Source organism: Balaenoptera physalus, assembly GCF_965194825.1.
Source record: "Balaenoptera physalus genome assembly, chromosome: 1".
In the NCBI taxonomy this organism is placed as follows: domain Eukaryota; kingdom Metazoa; phylum Chordata; class Mammalia; order Artiodactyla; family Balaenopteridae; genus Balaenoptera; species Balaenoptera physalus.
This window is the reverse complement of record NC_138882.1, coordinates 155,617,714-155,639,745: the sequence shown is the minus strand read 5'-3', so window position 1 is coordinate 155,639,745 and position 22,032 is coordinate 155,617,714. Positions and strand designations below refer to the sequence as shown.

General features: G+C 39.9%; 1 protein-coding gene across 1 annotated transcript in view; it reads right to left on the bottom strand.

Moving 5' to 3' along the window:
* The window catches only part of AGBL4 (AGBL carboxypeptidase 4), a 1,388,494-nt gene that overhangs the window by 526,663 nt on the left and 839,799 nt on the right, over window positions 1–22,032 (bottom strand). Inside the window, exon 5 of the mRNA XM_082431251.1 lies at window positions 15,473–15,689. Within this exon, the coding sequence (XP_082287377.1) occupies window positions 15,473–15,689 (217 nt within the window). The remainder of the gene's footprint in view (window positions 1–15,472; window positions 15,690–22,032) is intronic.

The following is a 22,032-nucleotide window of genomic DNA, read 5'->3' as shown; positions in this document are numbered from 1 at the left end:
ATCCAATTTGCCTTTTGCTACTTGTGCTTTTGGTGTCATATCTAAGAAACCATTGCCTCACCTAAGATCACAAAGATATACTCCTATGTTTTCTTCTAAGAATTTGATAGTTTTACTTCTTACAGATAAATGCACATTTAAATAATATTTTTGGCCAATAAAAAAGAGAACAGGGAAACAGGAAAGGGAGAAAGCAGCGGTCAGCAGTGTTAAAGGCAACCGCAGCAGCAGCCTCATTGGGAGAATGTCCAATCACCGGGAGGCCCTGGCAGGTAGCTCATGACCCATTTCCCTCCCACCCCTCCTCTCCTACCTCTGGTAACAATCCTACAGAGACAAGCAGAGCCCTGGGAGAGGGTTAGTGCAACCTCAGCCGTGCCAGCTAAAGGACTCCCTGGGAAGTTCAACAGCTTGCTCTGAGAAGGAGCACAGATTCTAGCCTGGGGCTGGCCATCAGTCAAATCTCACCTGTATTTTCCAATTTCAACTGCAATGGTGTGGGGTGACTCATACCCCTCCTTTGCCAGGCCTGTGCTTTGTCCTTGCTATGGACTGTAAACAACATGTCCCATCATATTGTTCCCAAGCCATCACTGGTTGCTGGCACAGTCACCAAAAGGAATACAAAGTGAACTTCTTGAAAGTAAGACTGCAGAGTCTGAATCAAAATCATTTTGCAAGTTGCTTTGAAATCCTACCTTTATGAGACCTTCTTTAAGCCAATAAATTAAAAAAGGCCAAAAGTTGTAGTCAGTGATTTGGTTTTTTTTTAACACCAGAACAATATTTCTGAATGCTAGGAAATAGGATTCTAGGAAAATGTCGAGTTCATTTATCAAGTCTCCCTGCACCAGGACATTTTTGTTAGGAAATGGGTAATAATGATCTGCAACTGATTCTGTTTTCTTTTCCCTAAGAGCCTTTAAGAAGTCACCCACCGTGACCACTCTTCTGAGTTTCCAACCACTGTCATTGTAACACTTTTGTCTTTTAGGAATGCCAAGAGATAATGTCAGAACTAGTTGATGATGATTTTGATTCCTTTTTTCCCCCTTCTCTTTTCCTTTTTATATTGATGGATGGTGATTTATTCTAGGCAGGGATGATCCCCAAGGGAGCTCTAAGCAGTGGCATTAGCACTGGGGACTTATCCTGCGACCCACCACCAGCCACAGCTTTCCCCAAACTGTTTCCTTTGACAGACCCAGGCCTTTCCTCTCTGCACTCCCAAACCTCCTTCTCCACAACATTCAGCCAATCTTGAGCATGACCTTCTAGATATCTTTCCAATTCGTACTCTCTACCACATCACCAAAGTCCTTCTCACCCATTAAGTGTCTTGAAAGAGACCTTAAATAGTACCTCACCTATACAGTTCTTTCTGATTCCCCAGTTTGAGTTAGGAGACTCTTCCATGTTCCTACAAGTTCTTTTCCCACTCCTCACCAATCACCTACACCTCGGTTTCTTCCATACAGGTATTACCACTTATGAGTAGCATGCCTCAGTTTCCTCATCTGCAAAACGGGGATAATAGTTGTACCTGCTTCATAAGGTCGTTGAGCTGATTAAGTGAGATAATAAAGTACCTAGAATATGCTTAGTATGTAGTAAGTACTCTAAATGTTACCTGTTCTCATTTTAATATGACAAATTGTATACCTTCAGGGAGCTTAGAGTCTGGTAAGAGAAATATGGTATTACAAATGCATTGTATCCAAGTAATAACAAACAACTCAGGAGGCACTTTCACATCTGTTATCTAACATCTACTAGAAGCCTCTTGCCGTGACCATAACCCTGAAGCTAAATCACAATGCCTAGTTTGCAGATGAGGCTTACAGAAGTTGACATATGAAAGATTTAAGGGGCAGAGCAAAATTCAAATCCTACTATGGCTCTAGGCCTCATGACCTTTTTACTTAAATTATGACGGAAAAATGGGTTTCTCTGGATATCTACTGAAAGGAGGACTAATGTATGAGGAAACAGAGGCCCAGAGGTTACACAGTTTGTGAATGGCAGAGTCAGGGTTCTAACCCATGCAGCTCACACTACTGATTAAGGCATCTAATTTCCTTCTCATTGCCTTGTAGGTGCTCAGTTAATGTCTGCAGAAAGAGTAGACAAATAAGCAAACCTTGCAGATGGGTCTGGAAGTGAGAAGCAGTGGGCTGCAGTGGACAACCTATGCGTCAGCAGCTGGGCTTCTAGCTAGAGCTGTCCCACTAACTCACTGGGTGACTCAGGAAAGTTACTTCCCCTCTCTGGGCCCCAATGTCTCCAGCTGTAGAAAGAGGGATAAGTTTGCAAACATTGCTAGCAGCTGAGTCCTCTCTTCAAACTGTCTAAGGGGAAGGCCAGTAAGTAGGGGCTGCACTGTTATGCATGGCAAGGGAGGGCAAGAGAGGCCAGTGCCCTGACTTCTTAGAAGCCCCTCTTTCCCCCCACTCCTCAGTGACCCCTAAGGTACTGTTCAGAGCCCAGATCTTTCCTTAGAGATACAGGGAGCATGGTTTTAAAACCCCAGAACTAGAGACACGCAAGATTCTTCTTGGCTTTCACATTCTATGACTCACGTAAAAGAAATGACCTTGTGCCCTAATGTTATACACCTTCTGATTCAACATTTCCATTCAACAAAATGGAAATGTGCTTCAGAGGACGTAACAAAATATGACCACACAGTGAGGTACCAAGAAGGAATTTTGGCTGCAACAGCACAAATTCTCCACCTGCCCCTAGTCCTATTCATACCTTAAATACAAAAATATTCCCTAAATCTATGACCAGAAGAAGACAGATATTGAATGAACAACCAGAAGAGTGATAAGCATTTTAAAAGGAAACAGTATATTATAGATGCATGAAACAGGCTCTCAAACTAGTCTGGGGAACAGTGCATCAGGGAAAAGTTCCATGAGGAAGTGATGTTCAAGTTGGATAGTGAAAGCAGAATAGGAAGTAGTTAGGCAAAGGACCATAGAGAAATGACATTTCAGGTAGAGGGCCAGTGTGTATGCAAGTGAGGGAGAGAATCCATGGCTCACAGAAAAAAAACTGTAGGAAGGCCAGTGTGGTTAGGGCATGAACAGCAAAGTAAGAGGGTATGAGAGAAGCTGAAGAAGCAGGCAGAGGCCAGATTATGCAGGATCTTGCAGACCATGATAGAATTTGTTATCTTAGCTTAAACAGAGGCCAGGTGTTCAATGGGTCGTTTTCACAGATACTGAAATCACTCAACATGGTGGCAGCAATGTAGTGAAAAAGATAATTATGAACCACAGTCCTCCATGTTTGAGGGAAGTGTCCAAGAAGTGAGCAGATGACAGCAATAAGAAGTGGTAGTGGATTATATAGACTGATGGCATAAAGTTCAAAATATGTCTTTTTATATGATGTCTTTTTTAAAAGGAGGGGAAAGAATGATCTAAAAATAGCAATCTGTTAGCAAGAAGGATGCCATCTGGCAACCTAGCTGGGAGGTTATTCTGTCTCTTGGTCAGGTACCAGCGAATCAGTGAGGAAGTGAGGGGAAACACAAGGTTAGGAGGAGGTCTGGGACTTTCTGGCAGCCATGTAATGCTGACATAGCTGTGTGAGTAGAATAGAGAGAGAGAGAGAGAGAGAGAGAGGCTGGAAGCTATTCACCTCACATCTTGTGCTCTTACGCTAAAGAAGCTGTTGTAACTTCCTGAGAGACCCGGATAGTTTGAACTAGGGCACTCACAGCAGAGATAAGGAAGACATAGATTCTAAGGATATTGAGTTGTAGCGTTGATCATACCTGGTGACAGATAGTATGTGGTGAGTGAATAAAAAGATGTTAAATAGGACAGGTTTCTGACATGGGCAACAGGCAGGATGGTGATGCATTCACTGCACTGGAGAAACCCAGGTTTGGAACAGGCATGTGGTAGTCGGGGTCGGCCTCTGCAGCTTGAGGTATAGCAGACACGTGTCTACTTGTTCTAGCAGAGGGAGAACCCAGCTAGATTCCCCACATCTCCTCTTCAGGCCCATGTTTGCCCAGAGCTGAGGTTTAGAGTGGAAGGACCACCTACATCAGTAGGGTAGGTTGGAAGCCCCTCAGCCGGATGCTGAGAGGATGTATCTGCCTTCAATTAATTTGGACTCTTTTTGGAGGGAATAGTAAAAACTATGCCAAGAGAGTGGTGACTTGTGAAGTGGCCTGCTGGAAGGGAGCCAAAACCACTAAGCTTGTTTAATTTAGAGTGTCTGATCAGAACAAGGTTTGGTGCAGATGGGGGTCCATGGAACTCTCCTGAGAGGTAGATTAGGGACTGATAATTGAGATTACTGACTTCCAACAATTACTCAATTTAAAACTCAGCCAAATGTAATTATTTTTCATACATTTGTTTGGTCATGTTGCCAGCTGCAACTCCATGATGTTTTACTTCAAAGGGGAAGAAAGAACAAAAGGAGAAGGAAGAGAAAGAACGGAAGGGGACTACCTTATTTTGAAGATACCATGCTGATCAGAACTGTGCTGGCCTCTCTAGCCTCTTTTCTGTGGTATTACCTTCTGTTTCTTGTTTCCTGCCCACAAGGTCATCGGTTACCTCTAGCTCCTTTCTGAGATCCTGGCCTTTCCACACAAGTCCACACAAGGATTGTAATGGAAGCTGCCAAGCTCTATATCTTAAATGCTTCCAGAATTCCTTATACTTATCCACTGTGCTCCTCTTCATCCTTACCTAGCTTTCTGGCTTTCTCTGATTATACTATGTTCTCTATCTTCTTCACTTCAGCTTTATGATTTTGCATTTTTTGGGGGGGAGGGTCTGACTCCCAGATTCTTAGTTTGGCTTAGATTTTGAAAATCTTTCAAGATACGGCTTTCAGAATGTTCCCTTTGCCACCAGACCATTCTCACTGTGACTTTGCTGATCTGGGAGCCAGTCTCACAAGAAGGGGTTGGAGTCCTGGTGGGAGTTCCTATTGCCCAGGGTCCCCATTGTAGAGCCCCACCTAGCCAGACCCTTCCCCAGAGACTGCTCCTTTTTCTAAATTTTGTCCTTTGCCATATGGTTCTCCCTCACTCATCATGGATTTGAACTAGCCATTTCATAAAACTTTACATATGATCCTTATGGACAAGATGGAGAAATGGGGGAAGGGACTACATTTTGTTTATCTCTAGATCTATCATGGCACATGGTACATAAGAGATTCTAAATTAAATTGAACTAAATTGAATTTAATTGAGTTGACTTGGAGACAAGTAAAGTCTTGTTCACTTAGGTGACTTATGCTACTGGGGTTAGTAGCAAAATCAAATTCAGGGATTGAAATAAAAATGTCAAACTAGGCATTCCACGGGAGTATCTGGTAATATACATGGATCTCTGTTCTTAGTCTCAGGTCTTATCCTGTTACAAACACTTGTATCCTTGCCTTAAACTAACTCTTAAAAAATATATTCTTTAAAAATTCTGAGTGATGTCACTAATGTTGCAGATAAGAGTATCCAAGAATCAAAATGATCACAGCAGCCTAGAACAAAGGACTAAAACCAATAAGTTTAAACTTAGGATAAGTGTAAGAGGTCACAATTATACTTGTAAAATCTATTAGTATAGGCCAATGTGGTATCCTGGATCAGTTCCTGAGACCAAAATAGGATATTAGTGGAAAAACTGAAAAATCTGAATATAGTTCTGTAGTTTAGTTAATAGTAATGTACCAATGTTAATTTATTAGTTTTGACAAATGTTTCATGGTTATATACGATCTTTTAACTTTCTTTTTTTTTAATTAGTTTTTATTGGAGTATAGTTGTTTTACAATGTTGTGTTAGTTTCTACTGTACAGCAAAATGAATCAGCTATACATATACATATATCCCCTCTTTTTTGGATTTCCTTCCCATTTAGGTCACCACAGAGCACTGAGTAGAGTTCCCTATGCTACACAGCAGCATTCCCCAACCCTTCTGGCACCAGGGACCGGTTTTATGGAAGACAATTTTTCCACGGACGGGGGTTGGCGGGGGGTTGGGTGGAGGATGGTTCAGGCGGTAATGTGAGCGATGGGGAGCAATGGGGAGTGGCAGACGAAGCTTTGCTCGCTCGCCTGCCGCTCACGTCCTGCTGTGCGGCCCGGTTCCTAACAGGCGGCAGACCGGTACTGGTCCATGGCCCGGGGGTTGGGGACCCCTGCTATACAGTATGTTCTCATTAGTTATCTATTTTATACATAGTATCAATAGTGTATATATGTCAATCCCAAACTCCCAATTCATCCCACCCCCTCCTTTCCCCCCTGGTATCCATACATTTGTTCTCTACGTCTGTGTCTCTATTTCTGCTTTGCAAATAAGATCATCTATACCATTTTTCTAGATTCCACATACATGCGTTAATATACAGTATTTGTTTTTCTCTTTCTGACTAACTTCACTCTGTATGACACTCTCTAGGTCCATCCACGTCTCTACAAATGGCCCAATTTCATTCCTTTTTATGGCTAATATTCCATTGTATATATGTACCACATCTTCTTTATCCACTCGTCTGTTGATGGACATTTAGGTTGCTTCCATGTCCTGGCTATTGTAAATAGCACTGCAGTGAACATTGGGGTGCATGTGTCTTTTTGAATTATGGTTTTCTCAGGGTATATGTCCAGTAGTGGGATTGCTGGGTCACATGGTAGTTCTATTTTTAGTTTTTTAAGGAACCTCCATACTGTTCTCCATAGTGGCTGTATCAATGAACATTCTCACCAACAGTATTAGAGGGTTCCCTTTCCTCCACACCCTCTCCAGCACTGTTTGTAGATTTTTTGATGATGACCATTCTAACTGGGGTGGGGTGATATTTCACTGTAGTTTTGATTTGCATTTCTCTGATAATTAGTGATGTCGAGTATCTTTTCATGTGTTTGTTGGCCATCTGTATATCTTCTTTGGAGAAATGTCTATTTAGGTCTTCTGCCCATTTTTTGATTGGGTTGTTTGTTTTTTGATATTGAGCTGCTAACAGTAGAGAAAACTGGGTGAAGTATATGTTGAAACTCTCTATACATATTATCTTTCCAACTTTTCTACAAATTTAAAGTTATTCCAAAATAAAAATTTATTTTAAAAAAGACTATCCAAGAAATAAAAAATAAGTTTTATTTAAAGAACAATAACAAAAATTTACTACATGAAGGCCTCATTGTTAAAAGAAGCGAACGTAAATTCTGGCTACATTTCTAGCGATCTAGGATCCAGAGCAAGAGAGGCAATGGTTCTATTCTGCTGTGGCATGCTTAGATCACCTGCAGAGTTTTACATTCAGTTCTGGTATTTTAAGAAGGAAATTAACAACCTAGATCATGTCTAGAGGACAACAAAGAAGGTACAGAGTTTAGAAACGATGGAGTATGAAGAAATGTAGAATTACGAGGGAGGAGAGGAGGAAGAAAGGGATTAGGTTGGAGAAGGGAAGATTCATGAGGGGGCTGTGGCCACTGTCTTGCTATCTTTGCAGGCCTGTCCAGGGGCTAGAGGAGTAAGTACATGCAGGGTGGGCCCAGAGGGTGGTGGTAGAACCAAAGAGAGGAGGTTACAGGGAGGCAGCTCCTTCTGGGGATGGTATGACTTATTTGTCATTGGGATAGAGCTCAGGCTGCCTCAAGAGGTATGCGAACAGTGGTTGAAAAGTCATATTTCTCGAATGTTGAGGAGATGCCGTTCTATACAGTTTAGGTCCTTGCCCATAGTAAATGCCTAATATATTTGTTAAATTTGAGTGTGACCCCTATAGTCTTTGCCAACTCTGAAATTGTGTGAAATGTTAAGATCAAAGAGACAAGCTTTTCTGGGTATTTCTATGACATTATCATTACTATACGTGTGTCTTGGTAGTAAAGTTTTCCTCCTAGTGCTCTTGTCCTGTGAAATATCTCTGCCTGAGAAAAGGAAAGCCAACTGGACAGACAGGCAGGAGTTAACCTGACTTCTAGATCAGCTGCCATCAGCAGAGGCAGCCTGGAGATGGAAGGGTTAAGTGCCACAGTGATCAGATTCCCTCCTGCCTGGCTCCTCACTGCCCTCAGGATAGAGTCCAAATTCTTTAGTTTGGCATTCAAAGCCCTCCTGACCCAGCCTCCACCTACCTCTCATTCTTTCCCAATCACCATTCCTCTTGTTCTTCTTCAGCTGACCCTGTGCTCTTGTCATTTGGAACCACACTAAATAGTCAGGACTCACCAGGCGTCTCAGCCTCTGTATCCATGTTTTGATTCTCAATTCAAGATGCCTCTTTCCTTAATGCTTCATTTCCTCCCTTGTGCCTCTCCTCTGCCTCCTACTTCTATTACATCAAGTTTCTTACCATCATTGCCATTATTAGCCTTTATGTCTGTGACACCCAGTACATGGAGTATTTCTTAGGGGCAGGGTGTGTTTTGTACTCATCTTTCTGTCTCCGGCACCCAATATAGAGCCTGACAGGTAGAAGGTGTTTACTAGATATTTGTAGTATTGAGGAATGGCTTTGGAAGAATTTAGTAAATAACTGTATATGTGAACAGAATACTTCCTTATCCAGGATTGGTTTAGAGTCCATTCTTTGGGGTCCACAAAGGCGTGGCTTCAAATCCCAGCTACATGATATAGACAAATTATTTAATCTCATTGTATCTCAGCTTTTAAAAATGCAAATGGGAGAAGATAATACTTATAGCCCAGAGCTTAAATGCTTCCTTCTAAGTGAAGACTTCTCCCCAAAATGTATTTCCTTTCCTGATTTAATTTCTCCAATACTGTCTGTCTCTTTCTACTAGAATGTAAGCTCCATGAAGGCTTGTATTTATGCCTGTTTTTACTGCTGTATCCCCAGAGCTTAGACAAGCTGGTTACATGTTAGGCATTCAATTACAGTACTAACCATATAACAGGGGTGTTGTGAGGACTGAGTGAAAGGATGCATATAAAAGTCATAGCATTGGGTCTGGCACATGCTAAGCACTCAATAACTACCACTGTTATAAAATAAAGGGCAGATTGAGAGGCAACATTACAACAAGCTAATGAGTGACTTAGAACATACAGAAAGATGTCATCAACATTTGAACCATAATTTACATTGAAGTTGGAAGGGATGTTTGAAATAATCTGGTCTGACTTTCTAAGGCCCATAGAGAAATGTTTTTCCCAAGGTCATAGAGCTAGCCAGTGGTACAGCCTAGACAATATTATTTTCATATACATGATTTTCTAGTGATTCCCTAAAATACACTATCAGACTATTTTCTTTGTTAGACACTTCCTTTTGGCAAGTGTCCCTAAGTATGGGAATCACTCTCTCCATCTAATACTTTCAAAACACACACACACGAGTTATGGGTTCCTCTAGTCCAATGGCATTTGAAAATAATGCCATATTTCACCATGTCTGACAGTACAAGGGCTATATGATTTAAAAACTCATGTGAGTCAGTTAAAATCTAATTCTGGCTATGTTGGAATGAGAATATTGATAAATGCTATCCCCAAAAAACAAATATAAAGCTGGACAAAATTGAAACAAACAACCATTTCAGTGCTTTGGAAACCGACCAAATTGACAACAATCTCAAAACTATTATGTTCTAAAAACTGCTGAACTTCAGGGAATAAGAATGGGAATATATGATGTTCTGTCCTGGATTGGTTCCATCTTCCCCCAGGCTTGGTGAATGCTAGGACAGGCCAGGCAGTGAGGATTGGCAGCTTCTCTGTCATGGTCGAAGGGACTCAGTTAATTTGGAGAAGTAGGCAGTGCCCAGACCCAGCAGCATTGTCTGTGGGCAAGTGAGGAGGGCCCACAGTTGCATAGCTGGGACAAGAATACGCTGGTTGAGACTGGGTGCAGACTCATCAGAGACCTGAGAAGAAGCCTAAAGCAGCAGCGCACACATGAACAACCTTGAGGCTGCACATATGCACACAGGGAACACAGCACAAAAGGGAAAGTAAAAGCCAGGGCAGACTTGAAAACTGCCCAAACTTTGTGCTCCCCATACCCACACACAAATCCACTGTCAGAGGATGGAAGCCTTACAGACTCAGAGTGGATGAGCACAATCTCAGTCCAATCATAGTTGACCTACACAGACACAGAGTTGACTCCCTGACAATTTAGCCTTGAAAACAGGAAAGAAAAAAGAAAAACTGAGTAGAGGCATTGGAGAAAGGTGCCAAGATAGTTCATGGGTAAAAGGTTAGTCTTTTCAACAAATGGTGCTGCAACAATTGGATATCTATATGCAAAAAAAAGTGAACTTAAGGCCCTTACCTCATGCCATATATAAAAAATTAATTCAAAATGGATCATGGATTTAAATGTCAGTGGAAATTATAAAAATTTTAGAAGAAAACATAGGAGAAAATCTTTGTGGCCTTCAGATGGGCAGCTTTTAGATAAGATTCCAAAAGCATGATCCGTAAGAGAAAAAACTGCTAAGTTGGACTTCAAAATTAAAAACTTCTATTCTTCAAAAGACATGGTTAAGAGAATGAAAAGGTATAGATTAAGGTATAGGTATAAGGTATAGATTAAAGGTATACATTAGGGGGGGATTTTGCAAAGCATGAATCTGACAAAGGACTTGCATTCAGAATAAAGAACTCTCAAAACTCGTTATAAGAACACAACTCAATTTTTAAAAAATGGATAAAAGGTTTAAACTAACACTTCAGCAGAGAAGATATATGAATGGCAAATAAGCACATTATAAGATAATCAACATAACTAGTTACTAGGGCAGCACAAAGTAAAACCACAGTGAGATTTCACTACATACTCACTAAAATAGCTGTAATGAAAAATATAGGTAATTCCAAGTGTTAGCAAGCACATGGAGAAACTACAACCCTCTCTCCTACATTGTTGGTAGGAATGCAAAATGGCACTACTAACTTGGAATGCAGCTTGGCACATTTTTTGTTTTTTGTTTTTTTTTTTAAGTTGAATGTGAACTTATATGAGCCAATGATTACATTCCTAGAAATCTACCCAAGAGAAATGTGATCACATATCCACTCAAAGATATGCACATGAATGTTCATAACAGCATTATTCATAATAGCCCCAAACTGGAAACAATCCAAATGTCCATCAACTGGAGAACAGAAAAAGAAAGTGTGGTATATATTTTCAATAGAATACTATTCAGCACTAAAACTGAATGGACTACGGACGGATGTTACAACATGAATGAACCTCAAAAACGTAATGCTATGTGAAAGGTGCTAAATGTAAAAGACGACTAAATAGTGCATGATTCCATTTACAGGAAATGTTCAGGAATGGCAAATTTACAGTGTCAGAGAACAGATGAACAGTTGCCTAGGGCTGGGAGTGGAAGTGGGGATTTACAAGGGAACTTTTTGGGATGATGAAATGTTCTAAAATTAGATTGTGGTGATAGTTGTAAAACTCTATACACTTACTAAAAATCACAGAATTTTACCCTTACAATGGGTTAATGTTACAGTATGTAAATTATACCTCAATAAAGGTGTGAAAACAACAAGAAAATAAAGATCTTTCCTATGATGTATTTAACTTAAATGTCAGATTGTGGCTTTGATGTATGCACAAAGGGATTTTGTTTGCTGGTGTTAGAAAGGGCCACTGGTAAGTAACAAAATAAAATGCCATTTTGGATGATATAATTAGTAGCAATAGCAGCTATGCCCATGGTGATTAATAGTTCCAGCACTAGAAATTCAAAATCTTGCTTCCTGCCTGCTCTCTCTAAGAATTGTCTGTTGACATGTTTAGCCTTCCTACTTGTAATTATCCTCCCTCCAAATTGGAGTAGGGATTAACTAATTATAGTGGTGGCTTCAGACACAAGCCATATCAAACGCCCTGGTAACCGAGAACTGTCCTGTCTGCAAGAGTATGCCAGAAGGCCTTAACGACTCTGGTATCTGCTTCGAGACCCAGATCAGGGGAATGGAGCCAACCCACAGAGCTCCCCTAATCTAGTTTAGCCAGCAGAGGTACACCCTGCACTTCCCTAACTTTACTTTCTTAAGATGTAGCTTTGGATAAGGTATAATCCCTTTCTCAAAATCTACTATCTATTTTAGTAGGCCCAATGTGGAAAGGAGCAATGAGTCCATCAAAGTGCCAGGGCACAGCATTAGAAGCCATGGGTTTAAATATTGGCCTAGTCATGAACTAGCCATGTAGCTTTAGCCAAGTAACTTATTAGCCTTAGATTATTTATCCCCAAACTGGGATAATTCTGCCTACCCCACAAAACTGTTGTGAGAAACAAGTAAGATAGTACATATAAAGTGTCTGACCTAGTGTCTGTGTGTTGAATCTGAATAAAGGATACAGCCATAATTCTTTAATATGACAATCAAGGTTTTTCAGAGTTTGGTCCTTATCTTCCTGTCTATCCTTATCTTCCAGTAGGAAGGTTCCCTATTCCAATCAAACCAGACTTCCGACCAACTATCATCATGCAATGACTCAGGCTGTTTCTTGCTCTCTGGGCTACCTTCTCGCCAACTCTGTATTCAGTAATCCTACCCATCTTTCAAGACTCAGCGTAAAGCCCATCTTCTCCATGATGTTTAGTCTGACCATAAATTCTTTAAACAACTCATGGGATCCTTAATTATATACTTTAAAAAACATTATATATATTTTTTAAATGTCTTCTTTCCTCTGGTATGGAATACATTTCTGGAAGTACACCATGACTTGTATACTCCATTATATATCCCTACAGCACCCCTCACAGTGTCTGAAGTAGGACAGGGGTCTCGAATTATTTTATTCTAACTGAGGAACTCCTCAAAGAATAATTTTAAAACCCTTATCAACTTCAACTTTCTCATTTTATAGATGAAAAACTTGTCCCCAGAAAAGGGAAGTAACATTCAAGGTCATATGAGTAGTTTGGTATTAGAGCTGGACACATAATTCAAGCTTCTTATGGCAGAGACTTCAGGATGTCCTTCAATATTAATTCACCTCCATATCTATAGGACTACTAATTTTTAGCTAGAAACATGGTCACCCAGAATGAAGACTTCATTTCTCATCCTTCCTTTAGCTAAGTGTGAATATGAGTTCTATCAAATGGGATAAATGTGAAAGTGCCACAGTACTGTATCTTCTCCCTTCTTCCCCTACTTTCTTTATCTTGCTGCCTGGAACATGGATGTGACAGAATTCCACATTTGACATTGAGTTTGAGAGCCACATCCCAGGGATGGCAGGGCAGAAAGCTGAAAGAACTTGACTCCCTAAGAGTTTCGAGGAGCAGAGCCACACTATCAGCTCTGGATTGCCTACATCTAGACTTGTATATGGAAGAGAAATAAACTTCTATCTCATTTAATGAGCTGTTATTTTAGGTATGTATTTTGTATATTAGTTATTGGAAGCTTCACTTATCCTATTATTCCTCCTATCAGCTTTCTGATGTTCTTAGCTCTTCACATTGTCTCTAGATATATCTTAATTCATTCTTTCATTCATTCAATAATTTACTCCATAGCCATTCAATGTACACCTACATTCTGCCTGGCATAAATCTAAGATAGGGCTGGAGTGGGCACAAGAATGAAACGAACAGATCTCACCCTTAAAAAGTCACAAGTATTGAACGAAACTCTTTCTCTCTTAATTTATATCATAAGTCATATGTCTGGCAAACATTCGTCTCAGGATTTCTCCAACAGTCCCATCTGAAATAACCTCACTGTTTGCAGTTATACATTGTTGATCAGACCATGTGTGACTAATATGTTCTATTTGGCTCTCTACAACCACTCTCTGCTCTTTTCCATCATTTTCTTTGTTCAGGGAAACTTATCTGTATGGATTACTTCAGTGGGCTCTCTTGCCCTCTGATTTCCAGTTGCGTTGGCCAGTAGGGACCCCTAGCAGTAGATCAGCGGGAAGTAAGAGAATGAGCTCTATGTACTTATTTTTCTCAGCTCCCTCCCTGTGGGATCATCTCAGGCTAACTTTTTTCCTCAACTGAAGGTCACTGTTCCACTCAAGATGGCCCACTGCATGACTCTCTACTATTGGGTTCTGTTAACCATTTCATCCCTTCACACCCTTTGAGCTGTTACTAGCCCCAGGGAACTGCACTATACCCCGTGGTTTCTGTACACAGTGCCCTCACCTTGTAAACAGCCCATTTATTAAGCTCTCTTCAAATTATCCTAATGTGAGGCTGCCATCTGTTTCCTACTAGCATGCTGACTCATACACCATGTGTCCCAATTCTCAGTTCAAAAGATACAGGCACCAGATATACATGGCACCCATCAGAAGCACTGTTAGGGAGAGGATTAGAGTAGAGGGAAGATATTCTTTACTAGCAACTGAAGTATTTCTGACCGCAGAGAACAAAACCTATGGATCCAATGTGAAGGACACTTTCAGATCCTGGGATGGGCAGGGAGAAAAAGAGGAAAAGAGAGTAGGAAAGTGTGGTAGGCAGAACAATGCACTCCCTCTCCCAAAATGTCCAAGTCCTAATCGTTGGAACCTGTGAATATATTACCTCACATGAGAAAAGGGACTTTACAGATGTGATTTAGTTAAAGATCTTGAGATGGATATATTATCCTGGATTATCTGGGTGAGCCCAACATAATCACAAGTGTTCTTATAAGTGAAAGAGGAGGGCAGGAGAGTCAGCATCAGAGGGGTGCAGCATGAGAAAGACTTGATAAGTTAATGTTGACTTTGAAGACTGAAAGGGAACCACAAGCCAAGGAATGCAAGCAGCCTCTAGAAACTGGGAGAGATAGTGGAATGAATTCTCCCCTAGAGCCTCCAGAAGGAATACCGACCTGTTGATATCTAGATTTTAGCCCAAAGAGGCCAATTTCAGACTTTCCTGAACTGTAAGATAATAAATTTGTGTTGTTTCAAGCCACCAAGTTCATGGCAATTTGTTATGTCAGCAATAGGAAACATATAGAATGTAAGACTGAAATCTCCAGACCCAGAAAACTAAACCTGGGGAAGGAAGAAGGGTTGGGGAACTAATAGATGGCAGAGATAGAACACATTGTGGACAGCACAACCATACTGCACACCACTTGCTAACCTACACTGCAGTCAAGTTAAACTCACTAAAAAGCAAATTTATTCTTCATCTCATAAGCTTAGACTCATAAAATGCTTTCACACCTTTTGTAACACCCAGTAGAGCCTTCTTTTTATCTCACAGTTCTGGGGATTCACCAGAACTTTTGTATTTTGTTAGAGAGCTTTATCAGCTTCATTCAGAAGGACACGCATCTGCCTTATCCTATTCTTTGACATCCTGGTGGCAATAGTAGCAAAATATTACACAAAAAAACTATGATTTTTAAAATTTCCAGAGCATATAGTCTACAAAGCACCAATATCTATTATTTGCATTCTATAAAAACCATTGCTAAGCTCCTCCCCCAGCTTTCCCATTTCTGAATGGGTCTTACCACACTCTGACCCAGCTTCTCCCGGAAGAAGTAATCCATGTTTCTCTTTTGCAGGCTGTCAAGGTAATGCTGAAAGCGAGTGTACGTATATGGGTAGCAGTAAGCAAACTGGTAAATATCTTCTTCTCGGTCAAAACAAAATGCAAAGGACATCACGTAATTCTTCCTATGGTCTGGGCAGCGGTAGTAGTAAACATTTTTAGGTGGCAGTCTTTGCCTGAAAAATACAAAGAAATTTGGGCATATCAGACAGTTGTTCAAGCTTCAAAATGTAATCAGTGGGAATAAATGCCCAAGATTGAAACTGTAACATCAAGAAACCTAGGTGGTGGCTAGGGACAACAACATATACCAATCTATGATCAAAAAGCGATTGGAGACTCCCTCTTCCAAGAGCACTGGAATCACAATGAACTGCTGAAAAATCAATGAAAGGAAGACACTGGAACTCACCAAAAAAGATACCCTACATCCAAAGACAAAGGAGAAGCCACAATGAGACGGTAGGAGGGGCGCAATCACAACAAAATCAAATCCCATAACTGCTGGGTGGGTGACTCACAGACTGGAGAGCACTTATACCACAGAAGTCCACCCACTGGAGTGAAGGTTCTGAGCGCCACGTCAGGCTTCCCAACCTGGGGGTCTGGCAATGGGAGGAAGAATTCCTAGAGAATCAGACTTTGAAGCTAGCGGGATTTGATTGCAGGATTTCGACAGGACTGGGGGAAACAGGAACTCCACTCTTGGAGGGCACACCACAAAGTAGTGTGCACATCAGGACCCAGGGGAAGGAGCAGTGACCTCATAGGAGACTGAACCAGACCTACCTGCTAGTGTTGGAGGGTCTCCTACAGAGGCAGGAATGGCTGTGGCACAATGAGAGGACAAGGACACTGGCAGCAGAAGTTCTGGGAAGTAATCTTTAGCGTGAGCCCTCCCAGAGTCCGCCATTAGCCCCACCAAAGAGCCTGTAGGCTCCAGTGTTGGGTCACCTCAGGGCAAACAACCAACAGGGAGGGAACCCAGCCCCACCCATCAGCAGACAAGCGGATTAAAGTTTTACTGAGCTCTGCCCACCAGAGCAACAGCCAGCTCTACCCACACCAGTCCCTCCCATCAGGAAATTTGCACAAGCCTCTTAGACAGCCTCATCCACCAGAGGGCGGAGAGCAGAAGCAAGAAGAACTACAATCCTGCAGCCTATGAAACAAAAAACACATTCACAGAAAGATAGACAAGATGAAAAGGCACAGGGCTATGTACCAGATGAAGGAACAAGACAAAACCCCAGAAAAACAACTAAATGAAGTGGAGATAGGCAACCTTCCAGAAAAAGAATTCAGAATAATCATAGTGAAGATGCTCCAGGACCTCAGAAAAAGAATGGAGGCAAAGATCGAGAAGATGCAAGAAATGTTTAACAAAGACCTAGAAGAATTAAAGAACAAACACCTAGAAGAATTAAAGAACAAACAGAGATGAACAATACAATAACTGAAATGAAAACTACACTAGAAGGAATCAATAGCAGAATAACTGAGGCAGAAGAACATATAAGTGACCTGGAAGACAGAATGGTGGAATTCACTGCTGCAGAACAGAATAAAGAAAAAAAGAATGAAAAGAAATGAAGACAGCCTAAGAGACCTCTGGTACAACATTAAGTGTAACAACATTTGCATCATAGGGTCCCAGAAGGAGAAGAGAGAGAGAAAGGACCTGAGAAAATATTTGAAGAGATTATAGTCGAAAACTTCCCTAACATACGAAAGGAAATAGCCACCCAAGTCCAGGAACCATAGAGAGTCCCATACAGGAGAAACCCAAGGAGAAACACATTGAGACACATAGTAATCAAACTGGCAAAAATTAAAGACAGAGAAAAATTACTGAAACCAGCAAGGGAAAAATGACAAATAACATACAAGGGAACTCCCATAAGGTTAACAGCTGATTTCTCAGCAGAAATTCTACAAGCCAGAAGGGAGTGGCATGATATATTTAAAGTGATGAAAAGGAAGAACCTACAACCAACATTACTCTACCCAGCAAGGATCTCATTCAGATCTGATGGAGAAATCAAAAGCTTTACAGACAAGCAAAAGCTAAGAGAATTCAGCACCACCAAACCAGCCCTACAACAAATGCTAAAGGAACTTCTCTAAGTGGGAAACACAAGAGAAGAAAAGTTCCTACAAAAACAAACCCATATCAATTAAGAAAATGGTAATAGGAACATACAGAGCGATAATTACCTTAAACGTGAATGGATTAAATGTTCCAACTAAAAGACACAGGCTCACTGAATGGATACAAAAACAGGACCCATATATATGCTGTCTACAAGAGACCCACTTCAGACTTAGGGACACATACAGACTGAAAGTGAGGAGGTGGAAAAAGATATTCCATGCAAATAGAAATCAAAAGGAAGCTGGAGTAGCAATACTCATTTCAGATAAAATAGACTTTAAAATAAAGAATGTTACAAGAGACAAGGAAGGAAACTACATAATGATCAAAGGATCAATCCAAGAAGAAGATATAACAATTATAAATATATATGCACCCAACATAGGAGCACCTCAACACATAAGGCAACTGCTAACAGCTATAAAAGAGGAAATCGACAGTAACACAAAAATAGTGGGGGACTTTAACACCTCACTTACACCAATGGACAGATCATCCAAACAGAAAATTAATAAGGAAACACAAGCTTTAAATGACACAATAGAACAGACAGATTTAATTGATATTTATAGGACATTCCATCCAAAAACAGCAGATTACACTTTCTTCCCAAGTGCACACAGAACATTCTCCAGGATAGATCACATCTTGGGTCACAAATCAAGCCTCAGTAAATTGAAGAACATTCAAATCATATCAAGCATATTTTCTGACCACAATGCTACGAGATTAGAAATGAATTACAGGGCAGAAAACATAAAAAACACAAACACATGGAGTCTAAACAATATGTTATTAAATAACCAAGAGATCACTAAAGAAAACAAAGAGGAAATCAAAAAATACCTACAGACAAATTACAACGAAAAGATGATGATCCAAAACCTATGGGATGCAGCAAAAGCAGTTCTAAGAGGGAAGTTTATAGCAATACAAGCCTCCCTCAGGAAACAAGAAAAATCTCAAATAAACAATCTAACCTTACACCTAAAGGAACTAGAGAAAGAAGAACAAACAAAACCCAAACTTAGTAGAAGGAAAGAAATCATAAAGATCAGATCAGAAATAAATGAAAAAGAAATGAAGGAAACAATAGCAAAGATCAATAAAACTAAAAGCTGGTTCTTTGAGACGATAAACAAAATTGATAAACCATTAGCCAGACTCATCAAGAAAAAAAGGGAGAAGACTCAAATCAGTAGAATTAGAAATGAAAAAGGAGAAGTTACAACAGACACTGCAGAAATACAAAACATCCTAAGAGACTACTAGAAGTAACTCTTTGCTAATAAAATGGACAACCTGGAAGAAATGGACAAATTCTTAGAAAGGTATAACGTTGCAAGACTGAACCAGGAAGAAACAGAAAATATGAACAGACCAATCACAAGTAATGAAATTGAAACTGTGATTAAAAATCTTCCAACAAACAAAGTTCCAGGACCAGATGGCTTCACAGGTGAATTCTATCAAACATTTAGGGAAGAGTTAACACCCATCCTTCTCAAACTCTTCCAAAAAATTGCAAAGGAAGGAACACTCCCAAACTCATTCTATGAGGCCACCATCACCCTGATACCAAAACCAGACAAAGATACTATAAAAAAAGAAAATTACAGACCAATATCACTGATGAATATAGATGAAAAAATCCTCAACAAAATACTAGCAAACAGAATCCAATAACACATTAAAAGGATCATACACCATGATCAAGTGGGATTTAGCCCAGGGATGATGCAAGGATTCTTCAATATATGCAAATCAATCAGTGTGATAGACCATATTAACAAATTGAAGAAGAAATACCATATGATCATCTCAATAGATGCAGAAAAAGATTTTGACAAAATTCAACACTCATTTACGATAAAAACTCTCCAGAAAGTGGGCATAGAGGGAACCTACCTCAACATAATAAAGGCCATATATGACAAACCCACAGCCAACATCATTCCTAATGGTGAAAAACTGAAAGCATTTCCTCTAAGATCAGGAACAAGACAAGGATGTCCACTCTCACCACTATTATTCAACATAGTTTTGGAAATCCTAGCCACAGCAATCAGAGAAGAAAAAGAAATAAAAGGAATCCAAATCGGAAAAGAAGAAGTAAAACTGTCACTGTTTGCAGATGACATGATACTATACACAGAGAATCCTAAAGATGCCACCAGAAAACTACTAGAGCTAATCAATGAATTTGGTAAAGTTGCAGGGTACAAAATTAATGCCCAGAAATCTCTTGCATTCCTATACACTAATGATGAAAAATCTGAAAGAGAAATTAAGGAAACACTCCCATTTACCACTGCAACAAAGAGAATAAAATACCTAGGAATAAACCTACTCAGGGAGACAAAAGACCTGTATGCAGAAAACTATAAGACACTGATGAAAGAAATTAAAGATGTTACAAACAGGTGGAGAGACATACCATGTTCTTGGATAGGAATAATCAATATTGTGAAAATGACTATACTATCCAGATCAATCTACAGATTCATTGCAATCCCTATCCAATTACCCGTGGCATTTTTTACAGAACTAGAACAAAAAATCTTAACATTTGTATGGACACCCAAAAGACCCCGAATAGCCAAAGCAGTCTTGAGGGAAAAAAACGGAACTGGAGGAATCAGCCTCCCTGACTTCAGACTATACTGTAAAGTTACAGTAATCAAGACAGTATCGTACTGGCACAAAAACAGAAATATAGATCAATGGAACAGGATAGAAAGCCCAGAGATAAACCCACACACCTATGGTCAACTAATCTATGAAAAAGGAGGCAAGGATATACAATGGAAAAAGACAGTCTCTTCAGTAAGTGGTGCTGGGAAAACTGGTCAGCTATATGTAAAAGAATGAAATTAGAACACTCCCTAACACCATAGAGAAAAATACCCTCAAAATGGATTAGAGACCTAAATATAAGACTGGACACTATAAAACTCTTAGAGGAAAACATAGGAAGAACACTCTTTGACATAAATCACAGCAAGATCTTTTTTGATCCACCTCCTAGAGTAATGGAAATAAAAACAAAAATAAACAAATGGGACCCAATGAAACTTAAAAGCCTTTGCAAAGCAAAGGAAACTACAAACAAGACAAAAAGACAACCCTCAGAATGGGAGGAAATATTTGCAAACGAATCAACGGACAAAGGATTAATCTCCAAAATATATAAACAGCTCATGCAGCTCAATATTAAAAAAACAAACAACCCATCAAAAAGTGGGCAGAAGACCTAAATAGACATTTCTCCAAAGAAGACATACAGATGGCCAAGAAGCACATGAAAAGCTGCTCAACATCACTAATTATTAGAGAAATGTAAATCAAAACTACAATGAGGTATCACCTCACACCAGTTAGAATGGGCATCATCAGAAAATCTACAAACAACAAATGCTGGAGAGGGTGTGGAGAAAAGGGAACCCTCTTGCACTGTTGGTGGGCATGTAAATTGATACAGCCACTATGGAGAACAGTATGGAGGTTCCTCAAAAAACTAAAAATAGAACTACCATATGACCCAGCAATCCCACTACTGGGCATATACCCAGAGAAAACCATTATTCAAAAAGACACAAACACCCCCAATGTTCATTGCAGCAGTATTTACAATAGCCAGGACATGGAAGCAACCTAAACGCCCATCAACAGACGAACGGATAAAGAAGATGTGGTACATATATACAATGGAATATTACTCAGCCATAAAAACGAACGAAATTGGATCATTTGTAGAGACGTGATTGTATCTAGAGACTGTCATACAGAGTGAAGTAAGGCAGAAAGAGAAAAACAAATATCGTTTATTAACGCATATATGTGGAACCTAGAAAAATGGTACAGGTGAACCGGTTTGCAGGGCAGAATTAGAGACACAGATGTAGAGAACAAACGTATGGACACCAAGGGGGGAAAGTGACGGGGGAGGGGGGTGTGATGAATTGGGAGATTGGGATTGACATGTATATACTGATGTGTATAAAATGGATAACTAATAAGAACCTGCTGTATAAAAAAATAAATTAAATTAAATTAAAAACTTTAAAAAAAAGAGAGACTGGAATCTGGCAGTACTTTGTTCAAATTCCAGCCCTATCCTTTATCAACTGTTTAAACAACGCAAAGTTAAAAATGAACAAGTTTTATTCATCATTTGTTCTTATTTTGGGCACATATTATACACCCAGGCATTGTGCTAGATTACTGATGTAAAATGGTAAATAAGATAGGCCAGATATTTGTCCTCATGGAGTATATATCCTGGTAGGGAAGCAGTCAATAAAATATTTTAAATAAATATACAATATAGTTACAGACTCAAAAGTGTCTTGAGGGGAAAGAGT